Raw genomic sequence first — 23946 nt, 5'->3', positions numbered from 1 at the left:
GCTTTACTTTGATATCAAGCGGCTCTCGGGAAAGATCTGCACAAACTGGAGACTCCGAGAAGCTGGAAAGACCAGGACAGGATTTCACACTCCTCTTAAGTGTAGATGGGGGGAGGGAGGATCCCGATTATGGTTTATACAATGCAAAATAAAGCAAATGCTCCAACCATGGCCAACACATCGTCTCCATCCGCTAACGACACTGATCACACGGAACGGTCGACGGTTTGATTTCTGTCTTGAATGTGGGCTTTAAAAGCTGCCAAGTCTGAAGGCAACATGATTTTGAAATGATTTGTGTTTATGCATCTATTTTTAGATCATTAGAAATAGAATGCGGAATTATATTTGTAATGAACCAACAATGTTACTGAAGCTCAAACACTGATCACAGTTTCTGAACACGTAGGTAAAGCACAGCGGCTTCACTAACAATGCCACAAAACAAACCAAAACATACACATTACCATGCTTCTTTAATTCAATCACTTACATTGAGGATAATTAAAATTATAATGATGATAATCAATCATAAAAACCTTCATTTATCATCCGTATCCACATCCCAGTCTAAATTATCTTCTGCTGCCTGGATGCATCACAGTCTTTAATACCGATATCACAATTAAATCATTCTTGCAATATCTGGATAGCATCCAAAGCCTCACTTTCACAGAAACACACACACACACACGAGGAACAGGTCGATCTTTGCAAATGTCTTTATTTCTCCCGAAGGAGCCAGTGGATTGATTTACAGGTCAGGGGGGTTATTTTGGGTTCCCCTTCAACGCAGCATAGAAGCAACATTAAACTGAAATGAACGAATATGCAAAATCGAGATTTTATACAATATTTACATATGGAGCTTAAATGTACTTTATATTTGCCCGCCTGAAAGAACATCAACAAAAGGAAACAAAGCATTAAACCTGGGACCAATTTCCCAATTTGAGCTGCATTGTGCTTAATCCATAGGTCTTGTTAAAAAAGGATAAGGGTTTTATTTTTCACTTGGACCGCAGGCCGGGTAACACCCAGCGGGCGCCGCTTGTGAGGGCGAGGGAACGGGTGCCATCTCGCATTGCTAAGGAACAGAGAGGAGAGCCCTGTTTACAGCCCGAGAGCGTCCCACTGTCTCAGGGTTTCCCCACTCGATCCGAAGATGCCACGGAGCTATGGGCCGAGGTACGAACGTGGTGCGCTTGCGCTGCAGAGCGACAGCGGTGCGTTCTCACTGGAGATTCCTGCCGAAACAGGATCGGTTTCATTAACCTGGAGACAGGACTGCAGGAGTGTGCGTGCGTACAAAATAAAATAAAAACTGATTAAAAAAATTAGTTGTTTTAGTCCCCCCCCCCCAAGATAATGCCTCAAGCTGTGGCGATTGTTTTGATTTATTTTAAGGTATAAAATGGAATTTACAAAAGATATCGGGGGTCTGGGCGATCTTTAGATCTACAGATATCTATATAGACACAAACTGGACCAAAGAAACAAGAAAACTAACTCTGTCGCTGGGAAGAGCCTTCACACTCTCAACTCTTCTATTCTTACAAAACAAAACAAAGACAGCACCCCTCATCCCACAGACGGGGGCGGCCCTCAAAGATGATCTCGCGAGGCCCTCGGCTGCAGTCCTGTGTGCTGCGCTCACCAGAGACCGGGCCCCCGCTCAATACCGGGCTGCTTTCTGTGAGGGGAAGCGGCCGTGCGACGGGGGACCGCTGGAGGGCGGCGGTGGGGGCGGCGGCGGCGGCGGGGGTGGGGGCGGGTGCTGGAACAGCATGGCGTGCAGTGCGGGGGGCGGCTGGCTCATGTCATGCTGGGGCCAGGCCATGCCCATGGGAGGCAGGAGAGGGTAGGGCGGGGGATAGGGGTGCATGGCGCCGGGCCCGGGCGGGGGGAAGGGCGGCGGGAAGGGGCAGTGCGAGGGGACGCCGTAGCCCCGCTCCCCTGGGTGCTGGGCGAAGGGCGGCTGGGGTGCTCGCGGGGCGGCAGGGCGGGGCTGCCGGTTGGAGCTCTGCGGGGGGTGGAAGGGCGCGCCGGAGTAGGAGAAGCTCCGGTTGGTGAAGCCGCCCTCCTCGGGGCTGTAGCCCCAGCCTTGCTGCGCCCTGCCGCCCTGCTGAGGGGACGGGGGGGGACGCCTGTAGTGCGCGGCTTCCCCGAAGTTGTTATCTGAAAGAGAACACGAAAGAAAAACAGCGTCAGACACCAACACTTCACCTCACAGCAGCGCGACAGGCCGAGCACCGGGCGGACGACTTCCTGCCTCCCCTGCGTCGGCCATCGTGTCAACCCGTACTCATCCGCGAACGCAGCCATCTTGATGTGACCGCACAGGAACGAAGGGCCGCTTCAGAGCCACAGCTGACCGGAACGCACAGTAGGCACAGGAGAAAACACACCCGCTTCCTTTGGAGGAAACTTGGGGAACCAACTGCCGAATACAAAGAAGTCATGAGAACCACACTGTACGAGAGCCAGCAGGTGGGAAATCTGCATTGAGATTAGACTAGCAGCGAGCGTCTCCAAACTATCCGAAACTGCCTCAGACGACAAGCCCGCTCAGAGAAATGACTGGATTCAACTAGGCGCTAACAGAACGGTCACAACAGGCCTCCGAGACCCCTCCAGGTCGAACGTCTAGACCTCATAAGCCAACGCAAACGCTGAACGTCAAAGACAGCAGGGCGAGCCGGTCAAACGCACGGCTCTCTCCACGGCGCTGTGCTGGATCGCACGCACGGCTCTCCACTCAGAGTCTCCTGCCAGAGCGACCCGAGATCATCCCGTCCAGCCTCGCGGTGAACCTGCCCACGGTGAAGGAAACAAATTCCCTTGAGCCACAGTGAGGCAAAAGGGAAGTTGTTATAGACCTAACAGTCCATGGTCTAAAATAAATGTACTTTATTTGCTTGTTAATCCATAGACCAGCATCCCAGAAGATGTACGCGGCTCTTCCCCGTGTCTTTGTTTAATCTTCTCAGAAAAGACGGGTGTTTTAGCTTCCATCAACATTACTCCCTCTTTGCCCTCCTTCGGTTTCTCCATCACCTTTTTCTTTTAATAGGAAGTTAAATGTCCACCGGCCACCAGAAAAAACTATGATAGCCTTACTTTTAATTTCACTGATTTTTCGCCCGACGGCCGCAGACAATCCAGAAGGGTTAACGTCTTTCCTTCACAAAAACATCCCGCGATCATTGCAGACGTGAGTGAAATGAACGCCAAGCCACATCACAAGGAGAAAAACACGAGTATCACAGTGGGAATCTAGCTGAACATAAAGAATTTAACACCTGACAGCTGGACTTAAGTGATTTAATGATTTATGAGTGCACAGAGACAGCACTCGAGGAGGGAAGCGGTGGATTTTGACAGGGGCTCATCAGTTCACTGAAAAAACTGAAATAATAAAGAATCTTGATCCAGGTAATGAGAAGTAAGAAGTAATGTTCAGACTGTACAATGCACTAGTTAGAGCTCATCTGGATACTGTGGTCAGTTCTGGGCTCCACACTTCAAGAAAGATATCGCTGCTCTAGAGGCAGTTCAGAGGAGCAACCAGACTTATTCCAGGTCTGAAGGGAAAGTCCTACTGAGAGACTGAGGACCTGAACCTTTTCACCCTGGAACAGAGGAGACTACGTGGGGACTTGATCCAAGTCTTCAAAATCATGAAAGGCATCGACCACATCAAACCAGAGGAGCTTTTCCAGATCAGCAGGGACACACGCACCCGGGGACACAAATGGAAATTGGGCTTCAAGGCACTCAAGACAGAAAACAGGAGACACTTCTTCACACAGAGAGGCGTCACAATCTGAACAAACTCCCCAGCGATGTGGCTGAAGAGACAATTTGGGAACATTCAAAAACAGACTGGATAGGATCCTTGATCACTCAGTTATTAATGGACACCAAACGAGCACGATGGGGCGAATGGCCTCCTCTCAATTGGACACTGTCTGATGTTCTCATGTTATGACAGTGATGTCATATCCTGTGTGGGGCGCCACCGGGCTGGGTCTATAAGTATAAACACTCTAGAACATGAAATATCAAAGCATAAGAGCTAACAAACATGTTCTCTTTCTTCAACAGCACGATAGACAAGATACGGTGCCGTTTCCTGTGGGAAGGGATTCACTATGACAGAAACAACTCACTTGATTCCTTCTGCTCAGATCTTTGCATTTTCTTCAGCATGTTCTGCGGCTTCTTCTTTTTCTGCTTGGCTTCTTTCTCCTTTTCGTCATCACTGAAATCCAAAGCCTGGGGAGAAAAGAGAAAGAGCATACATACATACATAAATCCACACACACGTGTACATATATGCCAACGTCCGAGTAGCACACTTCAGAATATCAGAACCACCCTACCGGCGTCTTCCAAATATGCCCCACGTATCGCATCTCCCTGCGTGTGTCGGGCATGGGACCCCCCCAGGATGCATCAAGTCAATTCAATGCTGACCTTCTCCCTGTGATTATATGATGAACATGGCCTGCAGACCTTCATTATGGACGCACACAACGCGTTTCACATTCGCCTCCTCTGACACGAACCAGCGACGCCGAGCTGAAAGGGACTAATTCGGAGACGCAGGCCGAGTGGGGGTCAGTTTGGGACAGGTCTCTCACAGACTTGAGGTCTTTTCAAAACCTTGAACTGTCTTCTTTTGAGTGTTGTCCTCTTCTAGCCCTTTAAGGATGTATAAACTCCATGAAGACGAGACAAGTTCTGGCCTTGAAAGTGGGTTTTGTGTTAAAGTTTGTAATAGGGGTGGGAGGATTAGGATAAGTAGCTTCACCTTAAAAAGCTCACCGGATCACTGGACTAGGTCATCGCATCTAGTGCGAGATTCCAGAGTGGACTGCGATAAAGGAGGAGAATGATCCACTAAATGCAAAATCACAAAGAAAATGTCCGGTTGTGAAAGAACTCCGTCAACGCCATCCTGTTAAATAAATCAAACTCTGCTTCATAACGAATTTCAATTACCACTAATGAACGGTACGACGCTCTCTGAAGACACGACTAGTAGGAAGCAGATCAAAGCCATCACAAGAACACACATCCACACAAATCCACTCGTTGCAGCCGAAGCAGTGTGTTTTTTGTGTACTTTCCTTACAGGTGTATCACGAGTGGATTCGCCGGAGAGTGCACATCCACGACGGCACACATCATGGCGAGAGCGCGTATGAACACGAGGGCTCTGCACGCGGGGTTCGTGAGCAACGCAGCAGGCGGCACCGGGAGGCCGCAACACAACCCTGGGGCCGCGGGGGGACACTCACCTCGGGGGGCGGCTCCTGGTCATTCTTCCACGACGCGTCTGAGCCCTTGTCCCTGAAAAGAGACCGAAAGACAGATATTCAGAATGTGGAGAGAAAGAAAGAGAAGCACAAAGCATGATGGTTTTCATCCTGGAGAACAACAGTGTAGCTGCAGGGAGATCAGCCTGTATCCACACAATGAAAACCACCCGTATATGCCGCCCGATTCATTTACTAGAATTGCCAGCACACATGGGGAACAGTCTCTCAATGAGAAACACGTCCTCCTCCAGCGAAACGGTGCGTCGAGGCTGAAGAACGAGTTGTGCAGAACGGGTGGCAGGGTTTCTGTGGAGGTTCGACACTCCTCTCGCTCTTTTGACTCTGTGAGTACAGCTCTGAACAGTGTGTCCTAATACGAACATAATGTGCTCTAACATTTATAATAACTAAATCACACTGTGCATCGAGACAAACTACATTATCTCTGGACGAGAGGTAACAGACAGAGAAACAAACGAGGATCATCATTCATTATCACCATCATTATAACTCTCTCAGCAGGACAAGGTTACAGCGTTAACCTCACAGATAGAGTTACACACCAGGTCTGGCCGTCGCTCAGACTCGAGAGAGAGACAAAGTCACAGGAAACAGAAATGACTCCGCAAGACACAGTTGCAGACAGAACCCACAGGAACTGTTTTTGGTTCCTCCAATTTGACTCCTTAACGATCTGTCCCTCATGTCCCCGTGGTTTGTAGGTCCTGCATTTGTGTGTGTGTGAAGCGCTCTATGGACCATGACATGCACGGAGGCAAGAAGTATTCGCCACAGCATTCGTGTTGGCTGCGAGTTGCGATCTGTACGTTTTCTTGCTCAGACCACGGCTGCAGATTGTGAACTGTGAACACACGTCGGCGACTCGCTGTTCTTCACCTGGCTTTACGCAGACAGTGACACAGAGACTAGCTGTGCATCAACAGCAAATATAATGATCATGTTTGCATTGATGAGAAAGATTAAGAATGCGGGACTGAAGAAACTAAAATAGTATCCTACGCACATCATTTCCACTCCCACACACACACACACGTATATATAATTTGGCAGTGTAGATGCAAGCCAAGCGAGTGATTTATTCTGGCGTCGGAGGGTTTGAGATGTGCTTCGATTCCCTCGGTCCTGCAGGTCTGTGATCTCGCTCTCCGAGGCGCTGAGGAAACGTTCCCCGCCTTCGACCGGCTCCTCCGTTCACGGCTCAGCATCTTACACCCTTTAGATGAAGAGCCGAAGGAAAAACTGAACTCGCCAAGGAGCTTTAAAGGCACGTCTGAATGAGAGGCACGTCTGTGATGAATATCACAGAGAGGAAATATCCATAAGTCTCTCTCTTCGCTTCGCTCGGAGAGCATTCGCCTAAACAATCCTTTTTAAATTTTTCCTCTGCTAAAGCGAACCCCGATTCCCATGCCAGCACACCACTGTCGGATTCGAACAGGGATCAGGGATGCGAGAGCGCCGAGGAGCAGAGGAAGGGTTAATGAACAGAGGCCACCAGTCGGGCCCTGGTGGACAGTGCGGTCAGCGAACACAGAGCCTGCACGGAAAAACAATTATGTAATCAGGTCATAAATAAATAGCATTAAATCAATCAATTTAAAAATGACACCACACAGTTCAAAGCGGTATGTCCTGATCACATTCCTTGCTTTCCTTACTCTCCACAGAGGATAAAACCCTCAGCCAACCACAGAAATCAAAAGTACCCAATTAACAGTCAGCAGTTACAGCCGTGTTTGAACAGAGCGCTGAATTCCTGGCGCTCCAGAGCTTTCTGTGCCGTATCGCCCCACAGGAAACACAAACCGAACAGGCTGAGAGGCCCTCGAGTGCTCCGAGCTGCGGCTCAGCGGAAACATCCGTGAACGTTAAAACCAGGGGAGCGCGTCTGCCAGCGCTGGCATTCTCCAGCTACCGTGCCACCCCGGCATGTGTCCGTGTGCGCTCGCCGTTAAGAGCTGGCAAGACTGGCGAGAAAGTGCCGGGGCGTCGTGGCACTTTCATGGCATTCCACGGCTACTGTTGACCAAGACAGAAAATGGGGAAGAACAAAAGAAAACTGCGCGAGTACAGGAACAGTCTGCAAACACCGGCAGGTAAGCGACAGGATCGTTAAGGGCGTCGTGACGGGGGTGAACGAACACGGTCGGCCTCTCTCTGTCCCAATGAACGGACCGCTTAACGAATGATCCCAAATTGTCTCTTCAGCCACATCGCTGGGGAGTTTGTTCAGATTGTGACGCCTCTCTGTGTGAAGAAGTGTCTCCTGTTTTCTGTCTTGAATGCCTTGAAGCCCAATTTCCAGTTGTGTCCCCGGGTGCGTGTGTCCCTGCTGATCTGCAGGGATTTCACCACACACTGCAAATTCAGCAGTGGGGTGGTATTTCTTCTGCTCAATAAGACCTTGAAATTGTCTTCGATCATGTCCCCAAAACAGCAGAATGTTAACTTTGTTGTCCATGTCTGTATCTCAGGAAAGGAAAGGGAAATATCGGAGATGTAGAAATTGACAGGTATCGACCACATCAGATCAGAGGAGCATTTCCAGATCTGCAGGGACACAGGGCTCTGAAACGGCACAAACCCGAGTGCCGCCGAGGAATGGATCGGCGCCAGACTGTGGAACATGCCGTGTTTGGCCCACTCGCTCCCCGCTCGCAGTTCTGCCCGCTCGCTCCGCTCCGTCCCCTCTCTCGGCTGCCACAACCTGTTTCCTTAGCAACCGGTTTTGGCACATCTCCTGACGGTGATTCTTACCTCAATTAAGCCGCGAGCAAATAAATAAATAAAACCCTGTAATTTCTCTCTCACAATAAGACGCACGATCATTACATCTCCACTCTTTCACCGCAGAGTACGAGGCGCGAAGGGTTTCTGAGAGAAGCCGTCTTCTTACGAGAGCAGTAAAACATGCACGGCTATAATTCCTCTCGAGATTACAGGGCAACATCCCTCTCTCCTTGTGTTCACATTTACATTCACAAAGGCCTTTATTCAAATGTTTTGTCAAAGCACTAAAAACCCATTAAATAAGATCAAAAGAACATCAACCAGATGTAGCTCTGAACTTGTTTATCACAGATATCATAAGGATTTGCTTTTCGAGTCTTAACTCATGTTTACTGGTCTTTTTAAAGGCAAATCATTCATATTGTTGAAGGTAATGAGTTTTTTTTTGTTTTTTTTTTAATCTAACTGGCAGCCTGAAATAATTATAGATAAGAAAACACAGCCTGGTAAGAGAACAGCATTTTTTATGACCCCGCTCAGAGGCCACGTGTTAGTTTGAAGGACTGATGCGACTCACGTCTTCAGCTGCTCCGTGAAGATGTACTCCGTGAAGTCCTTGACCTCTGGGGCAAAGTACATGGTCTCCCGCATCTTGACGTCTTTCTGCGCGATATGCTCGGCCGAGTTGAAGCGCATCACGTAGTAGGGGTGAAAGACTGGGCCGAAGATTTCGAACACCTGAAGGGAGAGGATGGGGAGGGAGAAAAATGACAAGGTGCGTTCCTTCAATCCCTCCAGCACTGCTAAACCTGGGGTTGAATGTGGCACAGCAAAGAGTTTACTTAAGCTTTAATTCATCTAATTAACAAGCCCTGGCTTCATCGGAGAGGACGTGTTGAACGTCAGCCTCTTAAACAGGATAACTAACAAACCCCAGGACCTCAGGCGAATGTTTCCGAGTGCGCGAGTGTGTGTGTAAAGGTCTACGCAAGGCTCAGGTGAGGCGAGATCCATCAGAACAAAGAACGTGTGGGTGCCCAGAGCAGGCAGTGCGGAGAGGCACTTACCTTCCCCACCGCCAGCCTCTTCTCGTTGAACAGGACGCTCTCGTCGCGGAGCGGCGGCGTGTCCTTCAGCGACTCGATGATCACTGCAATACAGACACGAGCGTGGGCACACAGGCAGGAAGATCGCCTGCATCTCAGGTTTCCACAAAACCATAGGTTCCACTCTTGCAAACTTCAAAAAAGGTCAGTGACATTTCCTGTGCTTGTGTGTGTGTGTGTGTGTGTGTAGAAGATCCACCGCTGGAAGAATGGAAACACTGAGATGGCTAGTTCAAAGGCTAGAACCAGCCAACACTAGTTGGTAGCATCCCTCTCCCACCGGACAGCGAGAGCCTGCAGTATCTGAACAGAGCTGAAGACAGGGCCCGGTTTGAGTCACTGGGAGCCCTGCGACCCAGCGCCGCCTCTCTCATCATGCTGGCACTGGTTGATAAACGAACAAACAAATGAACGGAGAACTACAATTCTGGGCCTTCCTGTATTCTTAGCGACTGTCAGGCCGGCTGCACGAGCCATCAGGGAATGGCCGGGTTTGGACTTTCTTTGCCGGGTCTCCCTGGCCGTCCTGCTCCAGCAGAGGTAAAAGGCCCCCCAGGCTCTTCACACAAGCTCAGATGGTGAGGACAGCCGGCTGCGGCTCCACTGTCCTTCCTGCTCGCCTCACGGGCTGGAAACCTCAGGACAGACGCACAATAAATGTGTTCACACCGTGAGTGTTTTAGATACCGAGGATTTAGACTTCGACTTCTCACTGAGCGTGTTAGTCCTTCTCTTGCATCCTTTCGTTATCATTCCTTCCGAGAGGCACTCCTACAGTAGTCATAGAAACAATATTAAATTGAAGAACAAACCCATTTATTTGCATAACCTTCCTGGTTATTGTTAAGCTAGGACTGGATTCTCTCGACAGTCATTACTCAATCGCCTGTGTTTTGTGTCTCTTTACCCCCAGGTCCTACATCCTCCTCTACAATAAAATCCAAGTAACTATTTTTAAAGCGAAGCCCGTTCATTAGGACAATCAGATTTGACGAACGATGACAGATTGGGACATTAATACCAGGTTAGCAAAGAGAAACAAAACGCTCCTGGTCTTGTGCAGCCGGTCATCAGTCACTGAGGCATTTAAAACGAGACCCCTGGAACAAATACGGGTCGCTGTGTCGCACAAACCCACTTCAGTCCCATTAAAAGGAGATTTAAGGGCAGGAGGCATATTCCAACATTGATATAGTCGCTTCTGGACACGATCCCAAGCGATGGCCGACTCCTCACACCCGGAGTGAACTTAACAGGAAACTATATATTACGTCAGGGGTGTCAGACTGCAGTCCGCAGTGTCTGCTGGATTTTCAACAGGAGATCCCAATTACTCAATTAATGTCATTATTTACTCTGAACCCACAGAACATTGCAGAGCCTGGAGAGAAGAGTTAAATTAATCCAGTTAATCATTTAATTAGACCAATTAAGGAGCCAAGAGCCGTGCTGGAACGAAACTCAGCTGACACTCGCGGCCCCCCAGGACTGGAGTCCGACACCCCTTTATTAAATCCAAAGGCAGGGCTTTAAAGCAGAAAAACTGTTTTCAGGAGTTCTGGAGGACTAAAAACTGTGAAACGGCTTAAACAAGATATTATAAATCGTAACCAAACAGCAATGAGATGTATGGTACGTATAGGAGACACGGCACGAATCCACCGAGTCGGCGTCGCAATTAGACCGAGCTTTCCGCAGCGGTGAGGCCGAGAGGCACGGAGCGTCTAATCAGTACGACTCAACAGCGCTACATAATCCATCCCCCGCAGGTGAGCGGCCTTATCAGGGGGACGGCGAAGGTGCCAGAGAATGTTTTTAATTTCCTTCCCTTATCTCAATTGCAGTTAATTATAAAAAAGTAAATTGGACCATTTAATGCAAAAAAACAAAAGGCACACAATTAAACTGATCCGTTTAGTCCACTGCTCTTGTTCTTATTGTTTTTGGCACTTTGTTTTTCACTAATAACCGAAGCAGAAATCTGGAACCCGGCGCAGAGAACAGCGGCTTGATCGGGGCAGTTGAGTCTGAGACGGGATTATTATTATTATTTCTTCTTGGCAGACGCCCTTATCCAGGGCAATTTACAACATAAGATGAGGCTACTTTATCATTAATTGGTTGATTGATGATCTTTTGTGCTAAATTTCATATCCATGTGCTTATCACTTATTTATTATCCTTTATGATTGATTTTGCTTGTTTTGTTTCACAAATTGCTTTATGTACAGGCGAGTGTTTTGGAGCCAGATCCCTAAAGGGATCACACCTGCGCTGGATGGGTTGTCGCCCGGTTCTTTAGCTCCATCACTGGCCCATCACTGGAGTGAGAGGAGAGCCCTAAGAGAGCGGCTGAGGAGGACAAAGGCAGAGCTGAACCAGACCAGAGAGAGGGCGAGGCGAGGGAAGGGTGTGAGAGACCGGCCATTCTTCTCTTTTTATCTTCCAGTGTAGTTTTTAAGTGAAATGTCTGTCCTAGTTCCAGCATTTTTGCATCAGGTTTTCCTTGAGGACTTTTCTGTATTTTGCTCAATTTATTTCCCTACTATCCCGAGAAGTGCTCCAGTCCCTGCTGGTGAGAAACATCCCTTTCTTGAGTAATGGCACACAGGCCAGGATGTGCAGTGTCTGGGATATTGTTGTCACACACACACACGTTGACCAGTCTTGGCCATAAAAGCCTGCAGCTCTTGCACAGTTGCCACTGGCCTCTTGGGCGCCTCTCTGATCAGTCTCCTTCTTGCTCGGTCATCCAGTTTGGAGGGACTGACTGATCTAGGTAGGGTCTTGGTGCTGCCACTCACCTTACACTTCTTAATCATCTTGACTGACTCCAAGGATATTCAAGGCCTGTAATATGTTCTTATACTCATCCCCTGATCTGTGCCTCTCAAACACTTTGTCCTGGAGTTGTTTTGAAAGCTCCTTGCTGCTCACGGTTGAGCCTTTGCTTTGAAACGCTCTACCCAGCAGAGGAACCTACGGGAACTGCTGGGTTTATCCTGGAATCATGTCAATCACTACAATCTAACACGAGTGGAGGCCACTGAACTTGGTGTGTGATGTTGAAGGAGATGGGTCACACCAGAGATAATTCAGGACTACTATTACAAGGGGGGTGGACACTTACCCAACCAAGCTACTACAGTTTTATTTGTAATTCATGCACATTTCTAGAATATTATTTTCTAGTTGTGGTGCAGATGAATTCACTGCATTCGAATTGCATGTTTGTTCAGCATGTGTCCTCAGAACGGGCACAGGTGACCAACCGCAGCCAAACACACGCACAGAACAGTAAAAACTAAAATCCCCCACAGCTCCGTTATCGTGGAAATCATGGGAATCCTCAAGATGGGATTCAAACGACTACACAGGCAAACGGACTAATGCCAAATAAGCCCTCAATGCCTACCTAGTTGCTCAATGATGCTGGAGACGACTCCCACCGGCTTCATCTCCACGTTTTCAGGCAGGATCACGGCCACGTCTTCCACCGTGGGCAGCTCCTGCACGGCAAAAGGGAAAAGTCACTTCCTACATTCACAGTAGCAGCTCCTCGGTCTATGTTCTTCTATTACAGACTGGGATTCTCTCGACACGACACAGAAAGCTATACTACAGGACAGGGCTGTGCGATATGACGATATATATCGTATGACGATAGAAAAACGTCTATCGTTTCATATTATGCTCTATCATTTATATCGTGGTGTCGCAAATCCCAGTCTTTACGGCAATATTTTTAGGACGCTTTGCGTTCTTCCCGGTTCTTGGAGGAGAGTGAACTGACACAGAATAACCAACATAACCAAAAGATACTGTAATGCGCAAGCGCACACATTGCGCCCCGCTCTCGTCGGCGGACTAAACTTGATCAATAAATTGGAAAGCAATGCAAACATGCAGAAAATATCATTTTCTTTTTATTAAGATGGTGAAGTAGTTCAACAGTTTTATTATTATTATTATAACTATTTTGTATTAACATGTGCTGTACCGGTCAGCAGAATCGAGACGCGACAGTCAGAGGAGAAATGTCCCTGTCTAGATGTTAATGCGCCACTATAAACCCGGATGTGGTAAATATACCTGAATCTGTACCATTTTACAGCGCATGTGTTGTGTGATTACTATTACTCGTGTTATTGTTGTTATGCGATAGATATGTCATGTGTTATATATCTATCCCATAACAACATAATACACGTAATAGTAATCACACAACACTTGCCCTGTAATGTGTTGCATTCTGCATATATTTACCATGACAGCCTGCATGTAGTATTTGTTAGTTTTGCATATTTAATGATTAATTAAATACTTGTAGTTAGAATGTCTTTGGTCGTATTTTGTAGCTTGATTCGATAAAAACAAGAAATATGGAGATATATATTGTGTATCGCCCAAACTTCTAAAAATAGAGATATTATTTTTAAGTCATATCACCCAGCCCTACTACAGGACAAACCAAAGTGTGGAAGAGTGAAAATGCCAGACACACCGAGAGAGGAACAGATCAAAGATGGACAAAGGAGGCTATCGAACGGATCCCAAGAGATGGAAAAGACCTAGAAGACCTCACAGATCTGCAGCTAGGAGCACCTGACCAGACAGACTACCCTGATTGGCCAGGCTCAAAGTCAGGCTAATGTTTTTATTTAGGATTTATTATGTATATTTATAGTTTTTTTTTTTTATGTACACTGATGTGGGAAGTGTTATTGGACATTATTAAAATCTAAACTGATCAGCAGCCAGTTAAACCAATTAAAATAAACAAATCTAAATAAATATACAGGCCTATTTAGTGAAATACTGGTTAGTTTTGCCTGGAGGCCTGCCGTTAAACAGCTCATTTAGATCCGCGGCTCTCGGCAGAATTAGAAAATCGTAGAAAAAACAAAACGCGAATAAAACCTGAAAGTGTTCATTCAGTCTGCTTTACCAGTCGAGACCCCGGACGTATCCGATCAGCCGAACAGTCTCTGCTGCCAGACTGGAAGGCAAATATGTAAATTGGATTTTTTTATTGACGCTTGAATCGGTCGTCGGGTCATTGATCCGGCAGCAAACGGTCCTTGGGTTCTGAATGTTAGCGCTTACAGGCCTGCAAACCCATCCCGTCTGCAGAAGTTCAGAATCTGTGACGGACCCACCCCACCACAAACCCATTTCAGCTCCCAACAACTGTGGATCTCGAGAATTAGGCAATTCAATTAGAAATGCAATAGAGTAAAAGTACTTCAGACGATGTGGGGGAAAAAGACAATCGCATCGAATGGAACACAAGGTTAGACCATCTTTTTTTTTTCTTCTCAAACACCGATTTAATGAATCACTGTTGCTGCTGAGAGGAGAATAAAGACGAGTCCATTTAAAAATATATATGATCACAAAACATGATGATAGGTTGTTTCAGGTCACATTATTATTTTATTGAAGCGGTCAGCGCTGGGCAGCAAGACAAGCTCCTTCAACGCTGGGAAGTAGGGTTTTCCCAAAAGTGTCGATGCCTGGGGTTTGGAATTTAAACTACAGAAAGAGAAGGTTTAAATCAAATCAATCCAAATAATAAGCCAGCCCATCGTACGGACAGGAGTTGCAGCGCCGAGCCTTTAATGGGCCGAGTTCTTCGCTGCAGTAATCCGCAGTTATGAAATGTAAGACATTAATGCAATTATTTGCACCGGGCAGGAAGCTCTCATGTTTTGGAGTGGCGCTGTATCTGGGTCCTTAATACGTTTGCTTAATAAAGTGGCTCAGAGAGGATCCAGCGAGACTTAATTTAACGCTCATCTGGATGTAATTAAGGGTGACAAGACTACAGATCCCCGTGGCAGTTTCCAGCAGGGTCTGTTAGCATCAGGCACCCAAGTGCTTCCGCGGTTCTGCGCTGCTTTTTCAGAAATTGTACACAGACAGAATCGTGATTTCTAGACGAAGAAGATAAAAGAAAAATGGGTCAAGTTTGAATTTTTTGATTGCAAACTCCCAAGGACATTCAGCAGGGCCTTTTTGTTCTTTTTTTTTCTTTTTCTCGTCTGCTCGAATGTTTGTTTTGCCCGTCGGGGAAAAACACCCATGGATCTGTCTCGCCGTTTAACTGCACTGGTGGCTGACCACGGCGGAGCAGCAATTAAACCGGTCTGCCATCTTCTGTGCCACCCTGTGTCACCCGCTCTTGTCTGATTAGCATCGAGCTCAAACTGAAAAGTAACAACTGAATCATATATAAAGAAAAAAAAGAAAAGAAAAAAAAAACCACGCAGATTTTTATTCTATAACGAGGCGATTACACATCTCCAACTGTCACACGGCTCAGGAAGAGTTCGCAGGAGTCTTTGTTCTTCTAGCCAAGCTCTGAAGCTCAGAACCAATTAGGTAACTGATCTAAGGGTTGTGTAGCGAGGGTTGTGTAGTGTTCGAGGAGAAGCACTGCAGTGTGAGTTTTAGATCTAGTTAGGTCCATAAATATTTGGACAGTGACACAATTGTCATCATGTTGGCTCTATGCCATCACAATGGATCTGAAAGGAAACAAAACAATGTGTTTTAAGTGTAGACTGTCATCTTTAATTTGAGGGTAGTTACATCCAAATTGGGTGAACGGTGTAGGGATTGCACACTGGTCCCCCAATTTTAGGGGCTCAAAAGTATTTGGACAAACTAACATAATCATGAATTGAATTGTGAGTTTCAATACTTGGTTGCAAATCCTTTGCAGTCAATGACTGCCTGAAGTCTGAACCCATAGACATCAGCAGATGCTGGGTTTCTTCCCTGGTGATGCTCTGCCAGGCCTGCACTGCAGCCGTCTTTAGATCCTGCTTGTTCTTGGGGCGTTCCAATTACTTTTGAACCCTTAAATTGGGGGGACCACATATAAAAATGGGTGTAATTCCTCCACCATTCACCCAATTTGGATGTAACTACCTTCTGGTGGCGTACAAAGCCAAAATGATGACAATTCTGTCACTGTCCAAATATTTATGGACCCAACTGTACTTTTCCCCACACGCACTGCTCTTATAAAAATAAATTCCCACGGTACAGTTTGAATATGAACACACAGCCCTGCAGTAAATGAGGCAGTGGACTCACCCTGCTGGGGCTCTGTCGGACGATGCTGATCCGTCATTTGCCTGAAGCACGAAGGTCTGGGCATCACTGAGATAACTGACTCACTTTAACTCATTTCCTGGGTCTCTGGGTCTCACGCCCAATTAAAACGTTAGTGTTTACTGACCATCCACAATGTTTCTCGTTTGTTTCTAGTATATTGTGCCAATTGATTAAATCCATTTAGAACGTTTTTTTGTCATATTTGTTCATGCATTCCTTGCTTCATCATTCCAGTTAATGCATCAACCCTGCTGGACCTTCACAGACCCATCTGAACCTTGTGGCTGGAGGCTCGTCTCTCTCCATGCCTGCACGCCACACACATGCTGGCCAGTTTAAAAGCACTGGTCTCAAATTGCCCAGTTCCCCCTTAAAGTATACATCAACCAGTGCACGATGGTGAAATAAAAGCAGAGTCATCCCCTGACCCATCTGTCCTCAGATTGGCCCACGACCAGGGCATGCGGTGTTCGCGGCACACAAGCAGAAGGTCAGAGGTCGAGGGAGCCGGCGATCGGATGCGGAGGATGAGTTGCGGAATTCAAAATGGAGTTTTCCAAAATTAAATTACTGGAACTGTTTAAAATACATACATTTATAAAACTGCATGTACGTACGTGGGATCCCATCCAGTAAGAGCCCAACATGTCTGCATTGGATAGCGTACGTAATCATCTCTCGATTCAGGTGAGACCCGTCCCCGAACCCCAAAAGCACTCGAGAACTCAGCACCCAGCTTCTGCGCCGAGACGTGGGATGGACACACAGCGCCCCCCCGCACTCAGATTCATCTGCGCTCGACTGCATAACCTCTAGCGCAGAGGCAGTGCTGAAGGTGAAAAGTGTTGTCTGTGAAGCCAATAGTTTATCGACAGGGAGCTGAAAACTCGGTCCCGAGACCCTGCAGCTAAAATTAAACGCTACAAACAAAAATCAAACGCAGAGGCAGCAGATGCTTATCTGGATGTCTCAGGCAAAGAAGATGGAGAATCGACACACTCTGAATAACACACCGGCCAGGGTGAAATACAGAGAGCGCATCGATGACATTACAATTTGTGAATGACTTCCAATGATTCAGCCTGATGCTCCCGTCACTGCGAAAGAAAAACTGTCTCTTAAACCGACAATCGCTTCACTTTATTTGTAGATCAATTCTGCAACACGGGCTGGGTTTCTCATCCGTTACATTTAAACTCATCTTTATCATTGAGGGTTGTTTGTTTGTTTGTTTAAATCAATCTTGGATGGAGCATTTTAAAGCCACATTCACACGCAACACACAGTTACATCTCCAAAACAGCTGAACCGCTTTTATTTTTTGTTTTACTTCAACATATTGCCGGTTCAAGCTTTGCCTATGCCATTTACATTTTGTGAAAAGAGTTGCGGCTGCGTTACTGAAGACAAGCAGCATTTAGCCCATTGTAAGAGATTAATTTAATCCGAGAGGCTTGACAAAGTTTAAGTGACTTCTATAAAGCACACTAAACAAAACACAAAGGGCAAGAGAAGAATAAAAAGAAAAGTACAGTGAGAGGTTTGTTATGTGCAGGCCCTGAATAAATTAAACTAATTAAAAGCAGCAGATTACTGTAGATTATTTAAGTAAAGCTTAACCTGAATGTAGGCCTATATTAAGTACAGTACATTATTTTATTCTCATTTCTGTTTGAACTGTACTTAACAATGCTCTGTGCTATTGAATGTACAGTATTTAGTCATTGCTTTGTGAAAGCACAATAGATTTAGACACTCATTATACTGTACAAAACATGAGCTGTGCCGCGAACAGTGAAGTTTATGACACCAGTACAGGACTGTAGAAGCATTTAGATATTTTTTTGTCTTCATAGTATTTTGCTTGGTTGGCACAAAGTAAGCAATGTTGCATCGAGGGGAAATAAAAATTGTGTTAAATACTACATACGTATAAATACTGTACAAAATTACCGTACTACAGTAATAACCTCGTCTTTATCCTGTAACTGCCCTGCCCCCCCTCACGACTTAAAAAAGCGCTACTTAATAGACCGATATTAAACAAACAAAGACAAACAGAGATACACGTGTGACAGACAAGTGAACCATTGATCTAGAACGACGCACTGTGAATCAGACGATCGCGTGTGCGGCGAGGCTCAATCCCGCCAAGGCCAGCGGGGCAAGATGCACACTGAAACAGATCGCGTTCGCACCTACCTGCTCTCTGCCCCTGGAGACAAGTGGCAAATGCACAGAATCAGTACGTTTAGCACCCTTCAGAAGTGGATATTGGGATTGCCAGGACGATGTGCCACCAACAGCGTCATATTTGCAAAAACACCCGAAGACCAGCAGCTTCAGATTCAAGAACCATAGTCATGCTTTACAGCTATGCTCAACCGAAACAAACTGAGGAGAAGATCAACGGATACTGGAAGAAGTCAAAAGTTATGTCTACCTTGGACAACAAATCAGACGGATATATTACGGAAGAAACTGAAAGAATGCAAATGGGATGGAGTGCGTTTAGAAGAAACAGAACGCTGTTGAAAGGAAATCTTGAGTCAAGAGAGAAGTGTGGGATTAATGCACACGACCAGCGCTCACTCAGGTCTGTAAAACCAGGTCACTGAATGCACAAGAGAGATGTCTGCTTGGAATAACAAGAGATCAAAAATAAATTAATGTATTAGAGAAAAAACAAGAATGTGTGACATCACTGAAAGAGTGACAATGTTACAATGGCAGCAGATCGGACACACTGCAAGAAGAGCAGATCAAAGATGCACAAAGGAAGCAACTGAATGGATCCCAAGGAATGAAAAGACCTAGGAGACCATATAGAAGATGGGAAGATGAAATGGGAAGTGAGTGGAAAAAACTTGGGGAGCCTTCACCCGGCAGGGGATCGATACGGGCCGATGGTGGCGATATATAAACTCCCTATTGTCTCTACTGTTTCGACCATCTCTATTGTGAACATGCTAAACAAAACAAACAAAAAAAGATAATATCAAAAAAGGTGCGTGGATGTGCATTCAGAGAGAAAAACAACAACAATAATAATAATAATAATAATAATAATAATAATAATAATAAAAACCTCCAATGGTATACAGCACAGTGATGGCACATGCAATGGAAAACTAATTACTCTCTCAGGCTGGTAGCTGACAATGCCGCCTGCGTGTTGCAGAGGACAGCCGTGTCAGAGGTGTTTACACGGCCCCGGGGAAGGCTGCGGGGATTTCAGGCCTTTGTGTGTGCGGGCGTGCTAATGTACGCTCAAGACATGAATCTGTCATTGTCCACTCTCAGTTCGGCAAACACAGCAGCCTCATCCATCAATACAGAGGACCTGCAGGCTGTCGACGGGGAGGGAGAGCAGGAAGGTGGGCAATCGCTTTCTCTGAGTTCTCCTCAATTTTACCCCACAAAATAATAATAATATCAAGAGCTTCACTGTGCATCAATTTGGTGGAAACTGGAGCAAACAGTCCAGCTAAATGATGCCTCGCCTGCATGTGGTTTCAATTTTGAAGAGATCCGTACTGAATGAAAAGCTCCACAAATCCCACCGCTCTGCCTCGGTCCCAACGATGCGAGTCTTTTTAATGACCAGGAAGGCTTTTCCCATTCACGTACTGCATGAGAGGGTTTCAACGTGCTCCAAACTTTACTGATGGAAAAGCTGCCTCGACATTCAGTAAAGTCAGTCGTCCACAGTCTGGGACAGGAACGTTCGGTCTCAAATGGAAATTGGGCTTCAAGGCATTCAAGACAGAAAACAGGAGACGCTTCTTCACACAGTGAGGCGTCACAATCTGAACAAACTCCCCAGCGATGTGGCTGAAGAGACAATTTGGGAACATTCAAAAACAGACTGGATAGGATCCTTGATCACTTAGTTATTAATGGACACCAAACGAGCACAATGGGGCGAATGGCCTCCTCTCGATGGGACACTTTCCTATGTTTTTAATCTGATATTTCCCCCTCCAGCCCCACCCTGGAACAGCTTCAAGTTCAACTATTGTCCTGCAGGTTTTACTGCTGTTACGTATATGCATGCAAGATTTATTTGACTAAGAAACAAAGCCCCTCTCTCGCTTGCCGTTGCTGCCAGCACACTAGACTTATTGGGGAGAACAAACAGGACGCAGCAGTGCAGCGGCAGCCACGCATTAATACACACGAGTCTGCAACTAGTGAGTCAGGCATCTGTAGGCTTCCTCGCTGCTTCACAGAGTCTCTGTCAACCAAGTCTAAACTGCATCAGCGGTGTTCCCAAGGGACAAGAAACACACCCGTTTGCTAAATTAGTTAGATCAGTCTTCACGACACGAGGGTAGCTTCTCTACTCCATCATTAATGAGTCGAGGGGGGTTTGTTTAACTTGCGGCCATTCGTCGTCCTCCTCTCTGATCAGCACTCTTATCGGCAGCAGATGCACAATTAAGTAGGCCTCCATGCCTGAAAGCAGCACAAAAGTCACCTTTACGTTCCTGGCATACATACCGCCCAGGAAGACGAGCCATCTTGAAAAGTCTTTCCTCGCAAGACATCTTGGGTTTCAGCAAACGGCTTTGTTGCAGAAACAAAGATGCAGCCAGGAGTTGCGTGACGCACATTGTAATACCGGTCATTATCATGCTGACTTCAGTCAGCGTTATTATTATTATAATCACTGCTTTTGCAACACAATTCCAGAAAACAGATGCAATACATCAACCAGTCCTGTTGACAACATGATCTTCCACAGATAGACCACTCCTTTGCCACAGACTCTAGTGAGAGACTCATCTGGCTGGAGTAAAAGCCTCCCCTGGACACTAAAGACAGGAGAGGCGTTTGTGTTCAAATCTAGCATGCATGCACTTTTTTTCCCTGCTTCTGTTCACGTATCATACTGGACAGCGAATCCCCCAACCGACATGGCCTTGAACAGTGCTATCCTTGCCATTACAAGAGGGAGGTAGCATAATCTCCATTACCCTCAACCCCTACACACACACACACAAATACACAGATTGTTATGTTTACGTTTTTTTAGTTTTTTTTTTTTAAACACACTTTACAGAACTGCATCTATACTTTTCCACTTCTCCACCGGAGAAAATGAAGTAACCCCTAGCTGTATTCAGCACTCGTTATTATCAGTAATGTTTAGTGATGGCTAAACCATGCAAGACGACTTGGAAGAAGAACTGAAATGCTATCAGTAATAGCAGGATTAACTGGAGCCTTAAAACTAACGATGCAACATGCTTGAGCAAGGCGACACGGACACACACTGCACACAGGCACACTGGGACAGTATTTGGAGAACCAGGACAGGCAGGAATGGCCGTTATTACCCAGCCAGCAGCCGAGCCTCACCGGCGCCCCGCAGCGATTTACCTCCAGCAGGATTTCATCCTTCGTCTTGATGGGCTGGGCTTTCTTTCCGCTGACTGGTGCGATGACATCGATGTCCTCGTCATCCTCCAGTTCAATCTGCAGTTCAGGCACGAGCGGAGCGGAGGAAGACGAGGAGGAGGAGGAAGAGGAGGAGTCCGAGTCACTGCAGGATGCAAAAAAACAGTTACAACACAGAGCTCGGCCCACGTGTCCGGAGAGGCCAGCGCAATCTCGGCCCAGACAGACAGAAGAACCCATTTTGTGATGTAATTGTGTCATACAGTGAAATTAAATAAGCATCACAATGATAAGACAACCGAAAGTTTAGCAAATACGTCAGAAACATGGAAAGCAAAATCGTGCCCGTTTACAGAAAAGGGCATCAACAGTCAGGTTCATTTGGCGCTGACAGCCGGGTTGCTGAGGTCAGGACAGTAAGAGGAACAAGTCTACTGGGTCAATCAATACCAGCTGCACGTCCTGCCACAATGATGGAGGGATGGCCGCTGGCCCATTTACAACACGCACCACTGAGCTCAAGTGCTGAGCTCTCCTTTATTCTCCTCGGCCTCCCCACCCCAGACTGCGCCCTGCGAGTCACATGCCGGCGGAGGCCCGAACCAGAACAGGAACTCACACAACGAATGTCTTTCCCTCGAGAGGAACACATTTTTTGCCCTTGCCTTTCTAACAGAGGAAATCCTGGATTTGGGAACCCGTACCTGTCCGAGGAGGAATCCGAGGAGCTGCTGTCCTCCGTGTCTTCGCTGGGGCAGCCGGCCTGGCCTTCACTCCTCAGGGTCAGCTGCACCTGAGGGCAGGTCAGCCCACTTGAAGCGGGCACCCCCTCGTCCCTGTGGGCAAAGCTGGTGAAGTTGAGCGTCTCCAGTTTGCTCGCCACACTGACCTCCATGTCTTCCACGGGGACGCCGGGGTCGGTGGCCTGTACCGCCGTCCCGAGCGTTCCAGTTCCTCGGCCGCCAGTCCTGCCCCGGGTGCCTGGCACGGCGCCGGGGTTGCCGTTCACTCCTGTTGGGACATCTGCGCTGACCTTGTCCTCGGGTGCGAGCGTGTCCATGGTGGCTGCATCAGTCCTGGAGGTGGCGCCATCCTGTGAGGTCTCCTCTAGTCTCAGAGGCACCGGGGTCTGTGGATATAGCACAGGGGGGGCTGCGGTCGAGCTCTGGTCTCGCTCAAGTGCCGCCGGGTTCCCCACAATGCTGGCGGAGGATGAAGGGTCCAGGGGGGCGTGAGGCTGTATGGGCTCCATGCTGCACTGTTCAGCATGAATATCTGCGGACAGAAACAATAAACAAAATTGTTTTCCTCCTTGCTCCCTTTCCCGTAGCCCTCGTCTGTAACCCGACATCTTGACAGCACTTAGCTTTCACCGTCCAGGATGTAGGAAGTCTCTTACTGTACTTGTGTACATTGTAAATTGGAATTTGTAAAATGTATTATTTTGAATTGCTTTGTTTTAGCTAAGTTGAATTTGTAATGATTGATGCCTTGTACTTCTCTGTATTTTTGCATTTATGTTGTAAGTCGCCCTGGATAAGGGCGTCTGCCAAGAAATACAATTATTATTATTATTAATACAACAAATGGACAGAGACTGAATGCATCAGCTCCCATGCATGGTTGTAATACTGTATCAATGTAACAAATCTTAGCAATCGTATGAAGCCATGAAAAACAACAACAGTGTAACCATGTCCGCAAACGAGTGCTTAGTGGCGTGTGACTTCTAGCACGAAAGGAAACCCTCTGCATAAAAATAACAATTAGAAAATAATAAGATAGGCAGCATTCAGATAGTGAGGAATCATCTGACGGATATTACAGAGCGCTTAATGACGCAGGAGAGACATCCAACACGCGTGTACAGACAATGTACACATTTCCCATCCGTCAGATTTCAATCCATCCGTAAATGAATCCCCCGCAGTAACGCTCATCTAAATATACACGATGTGTAACAGCACATGTTACCCCACAGAACTGCACTCAAGCTGAAGCGCAGATACGATTTTTTTGCTTACAGGTTTCAGCAGCTAAACAGTCGTATCATAACACTGAATAATAATAATAACGATGGCGAGGTTTACATAAATCATCTATAAGACCAGCTGCATATTTTTAAAAGGCTACAGCAGCAGTTTCACTCGTTTTGTAAACACGCATGGACAGACACGGTACCCACCACAGCGCCGCTGCACAGCACGTTGTTTGCTTCCATTCGCTCTCTTCCG

At 46.9% G+C, this 23946-nt stretch overlaps 1 protein-coding gene across 2 annotated transcripts; it reads right to left on the bottom strand.

Annotated features, from left to right (window-relative positions):
- Nucleotides 1-706: 706 nt before the first annotated feature.
- Nucleotides 707-23946, bottom strand: naf1 (nuclear assembly factor 1 homolog (S. cerevisiae)). 2 transcript variants are annotated; one of them, XM_066718036.1, is made up of 9 exons: nt 23898-23946; nt 22417-22987; nt 21695-21857; nt 12600-12693; nt 9146-9228; nt 8656-8816; nt 5307-5358; nt 4173-4278; nt 707-2178 (listed from the first exon to the last, which is right to left on the bottom strand). In XM_066718036.1, the coding sequence occupies exons 2-9, from the start codon at nt 22962-22964 to the stop codon at nt 1676-1678; spliced, it is 1710 nt and encodes a 569-aa protein (XP_066574133.1). In that variant the 5' UTR covers nt 22965-22987; nt 23898-23946; the 3' UTR covers nt 707-1675. The 2 variants fall into 2 exon arrangements, with proteins under 2 accessions (XP_066574133.1, XP_066574134.1); XM_066718037.1 differs by lacking the exon at nt 23898-23946 and adding an exon at nt 23737-23870.

The sequence above is a fragment of the Amia ocellicauda genome, chromosome 12 (genome assembly GCF_036373705.1).
Source record: "Amia ocellicauda isolate fAmiCal2 chromosome 12, fAmiCal2.hap1, whole genome shotgun sequence".
In the NCBI taxonomy this organism is placed as follows: domain Eukaryota; kingdom Metazoa; phylum Chordata; class Actinopteri; order Amiiformes; family Amiidae; genus Amia; species Amia ocellicauda.
Note: the sequence above shows the minus strand (reverse complement) of the source record. Positions and strands in the feature narration are given on the sequence as shown.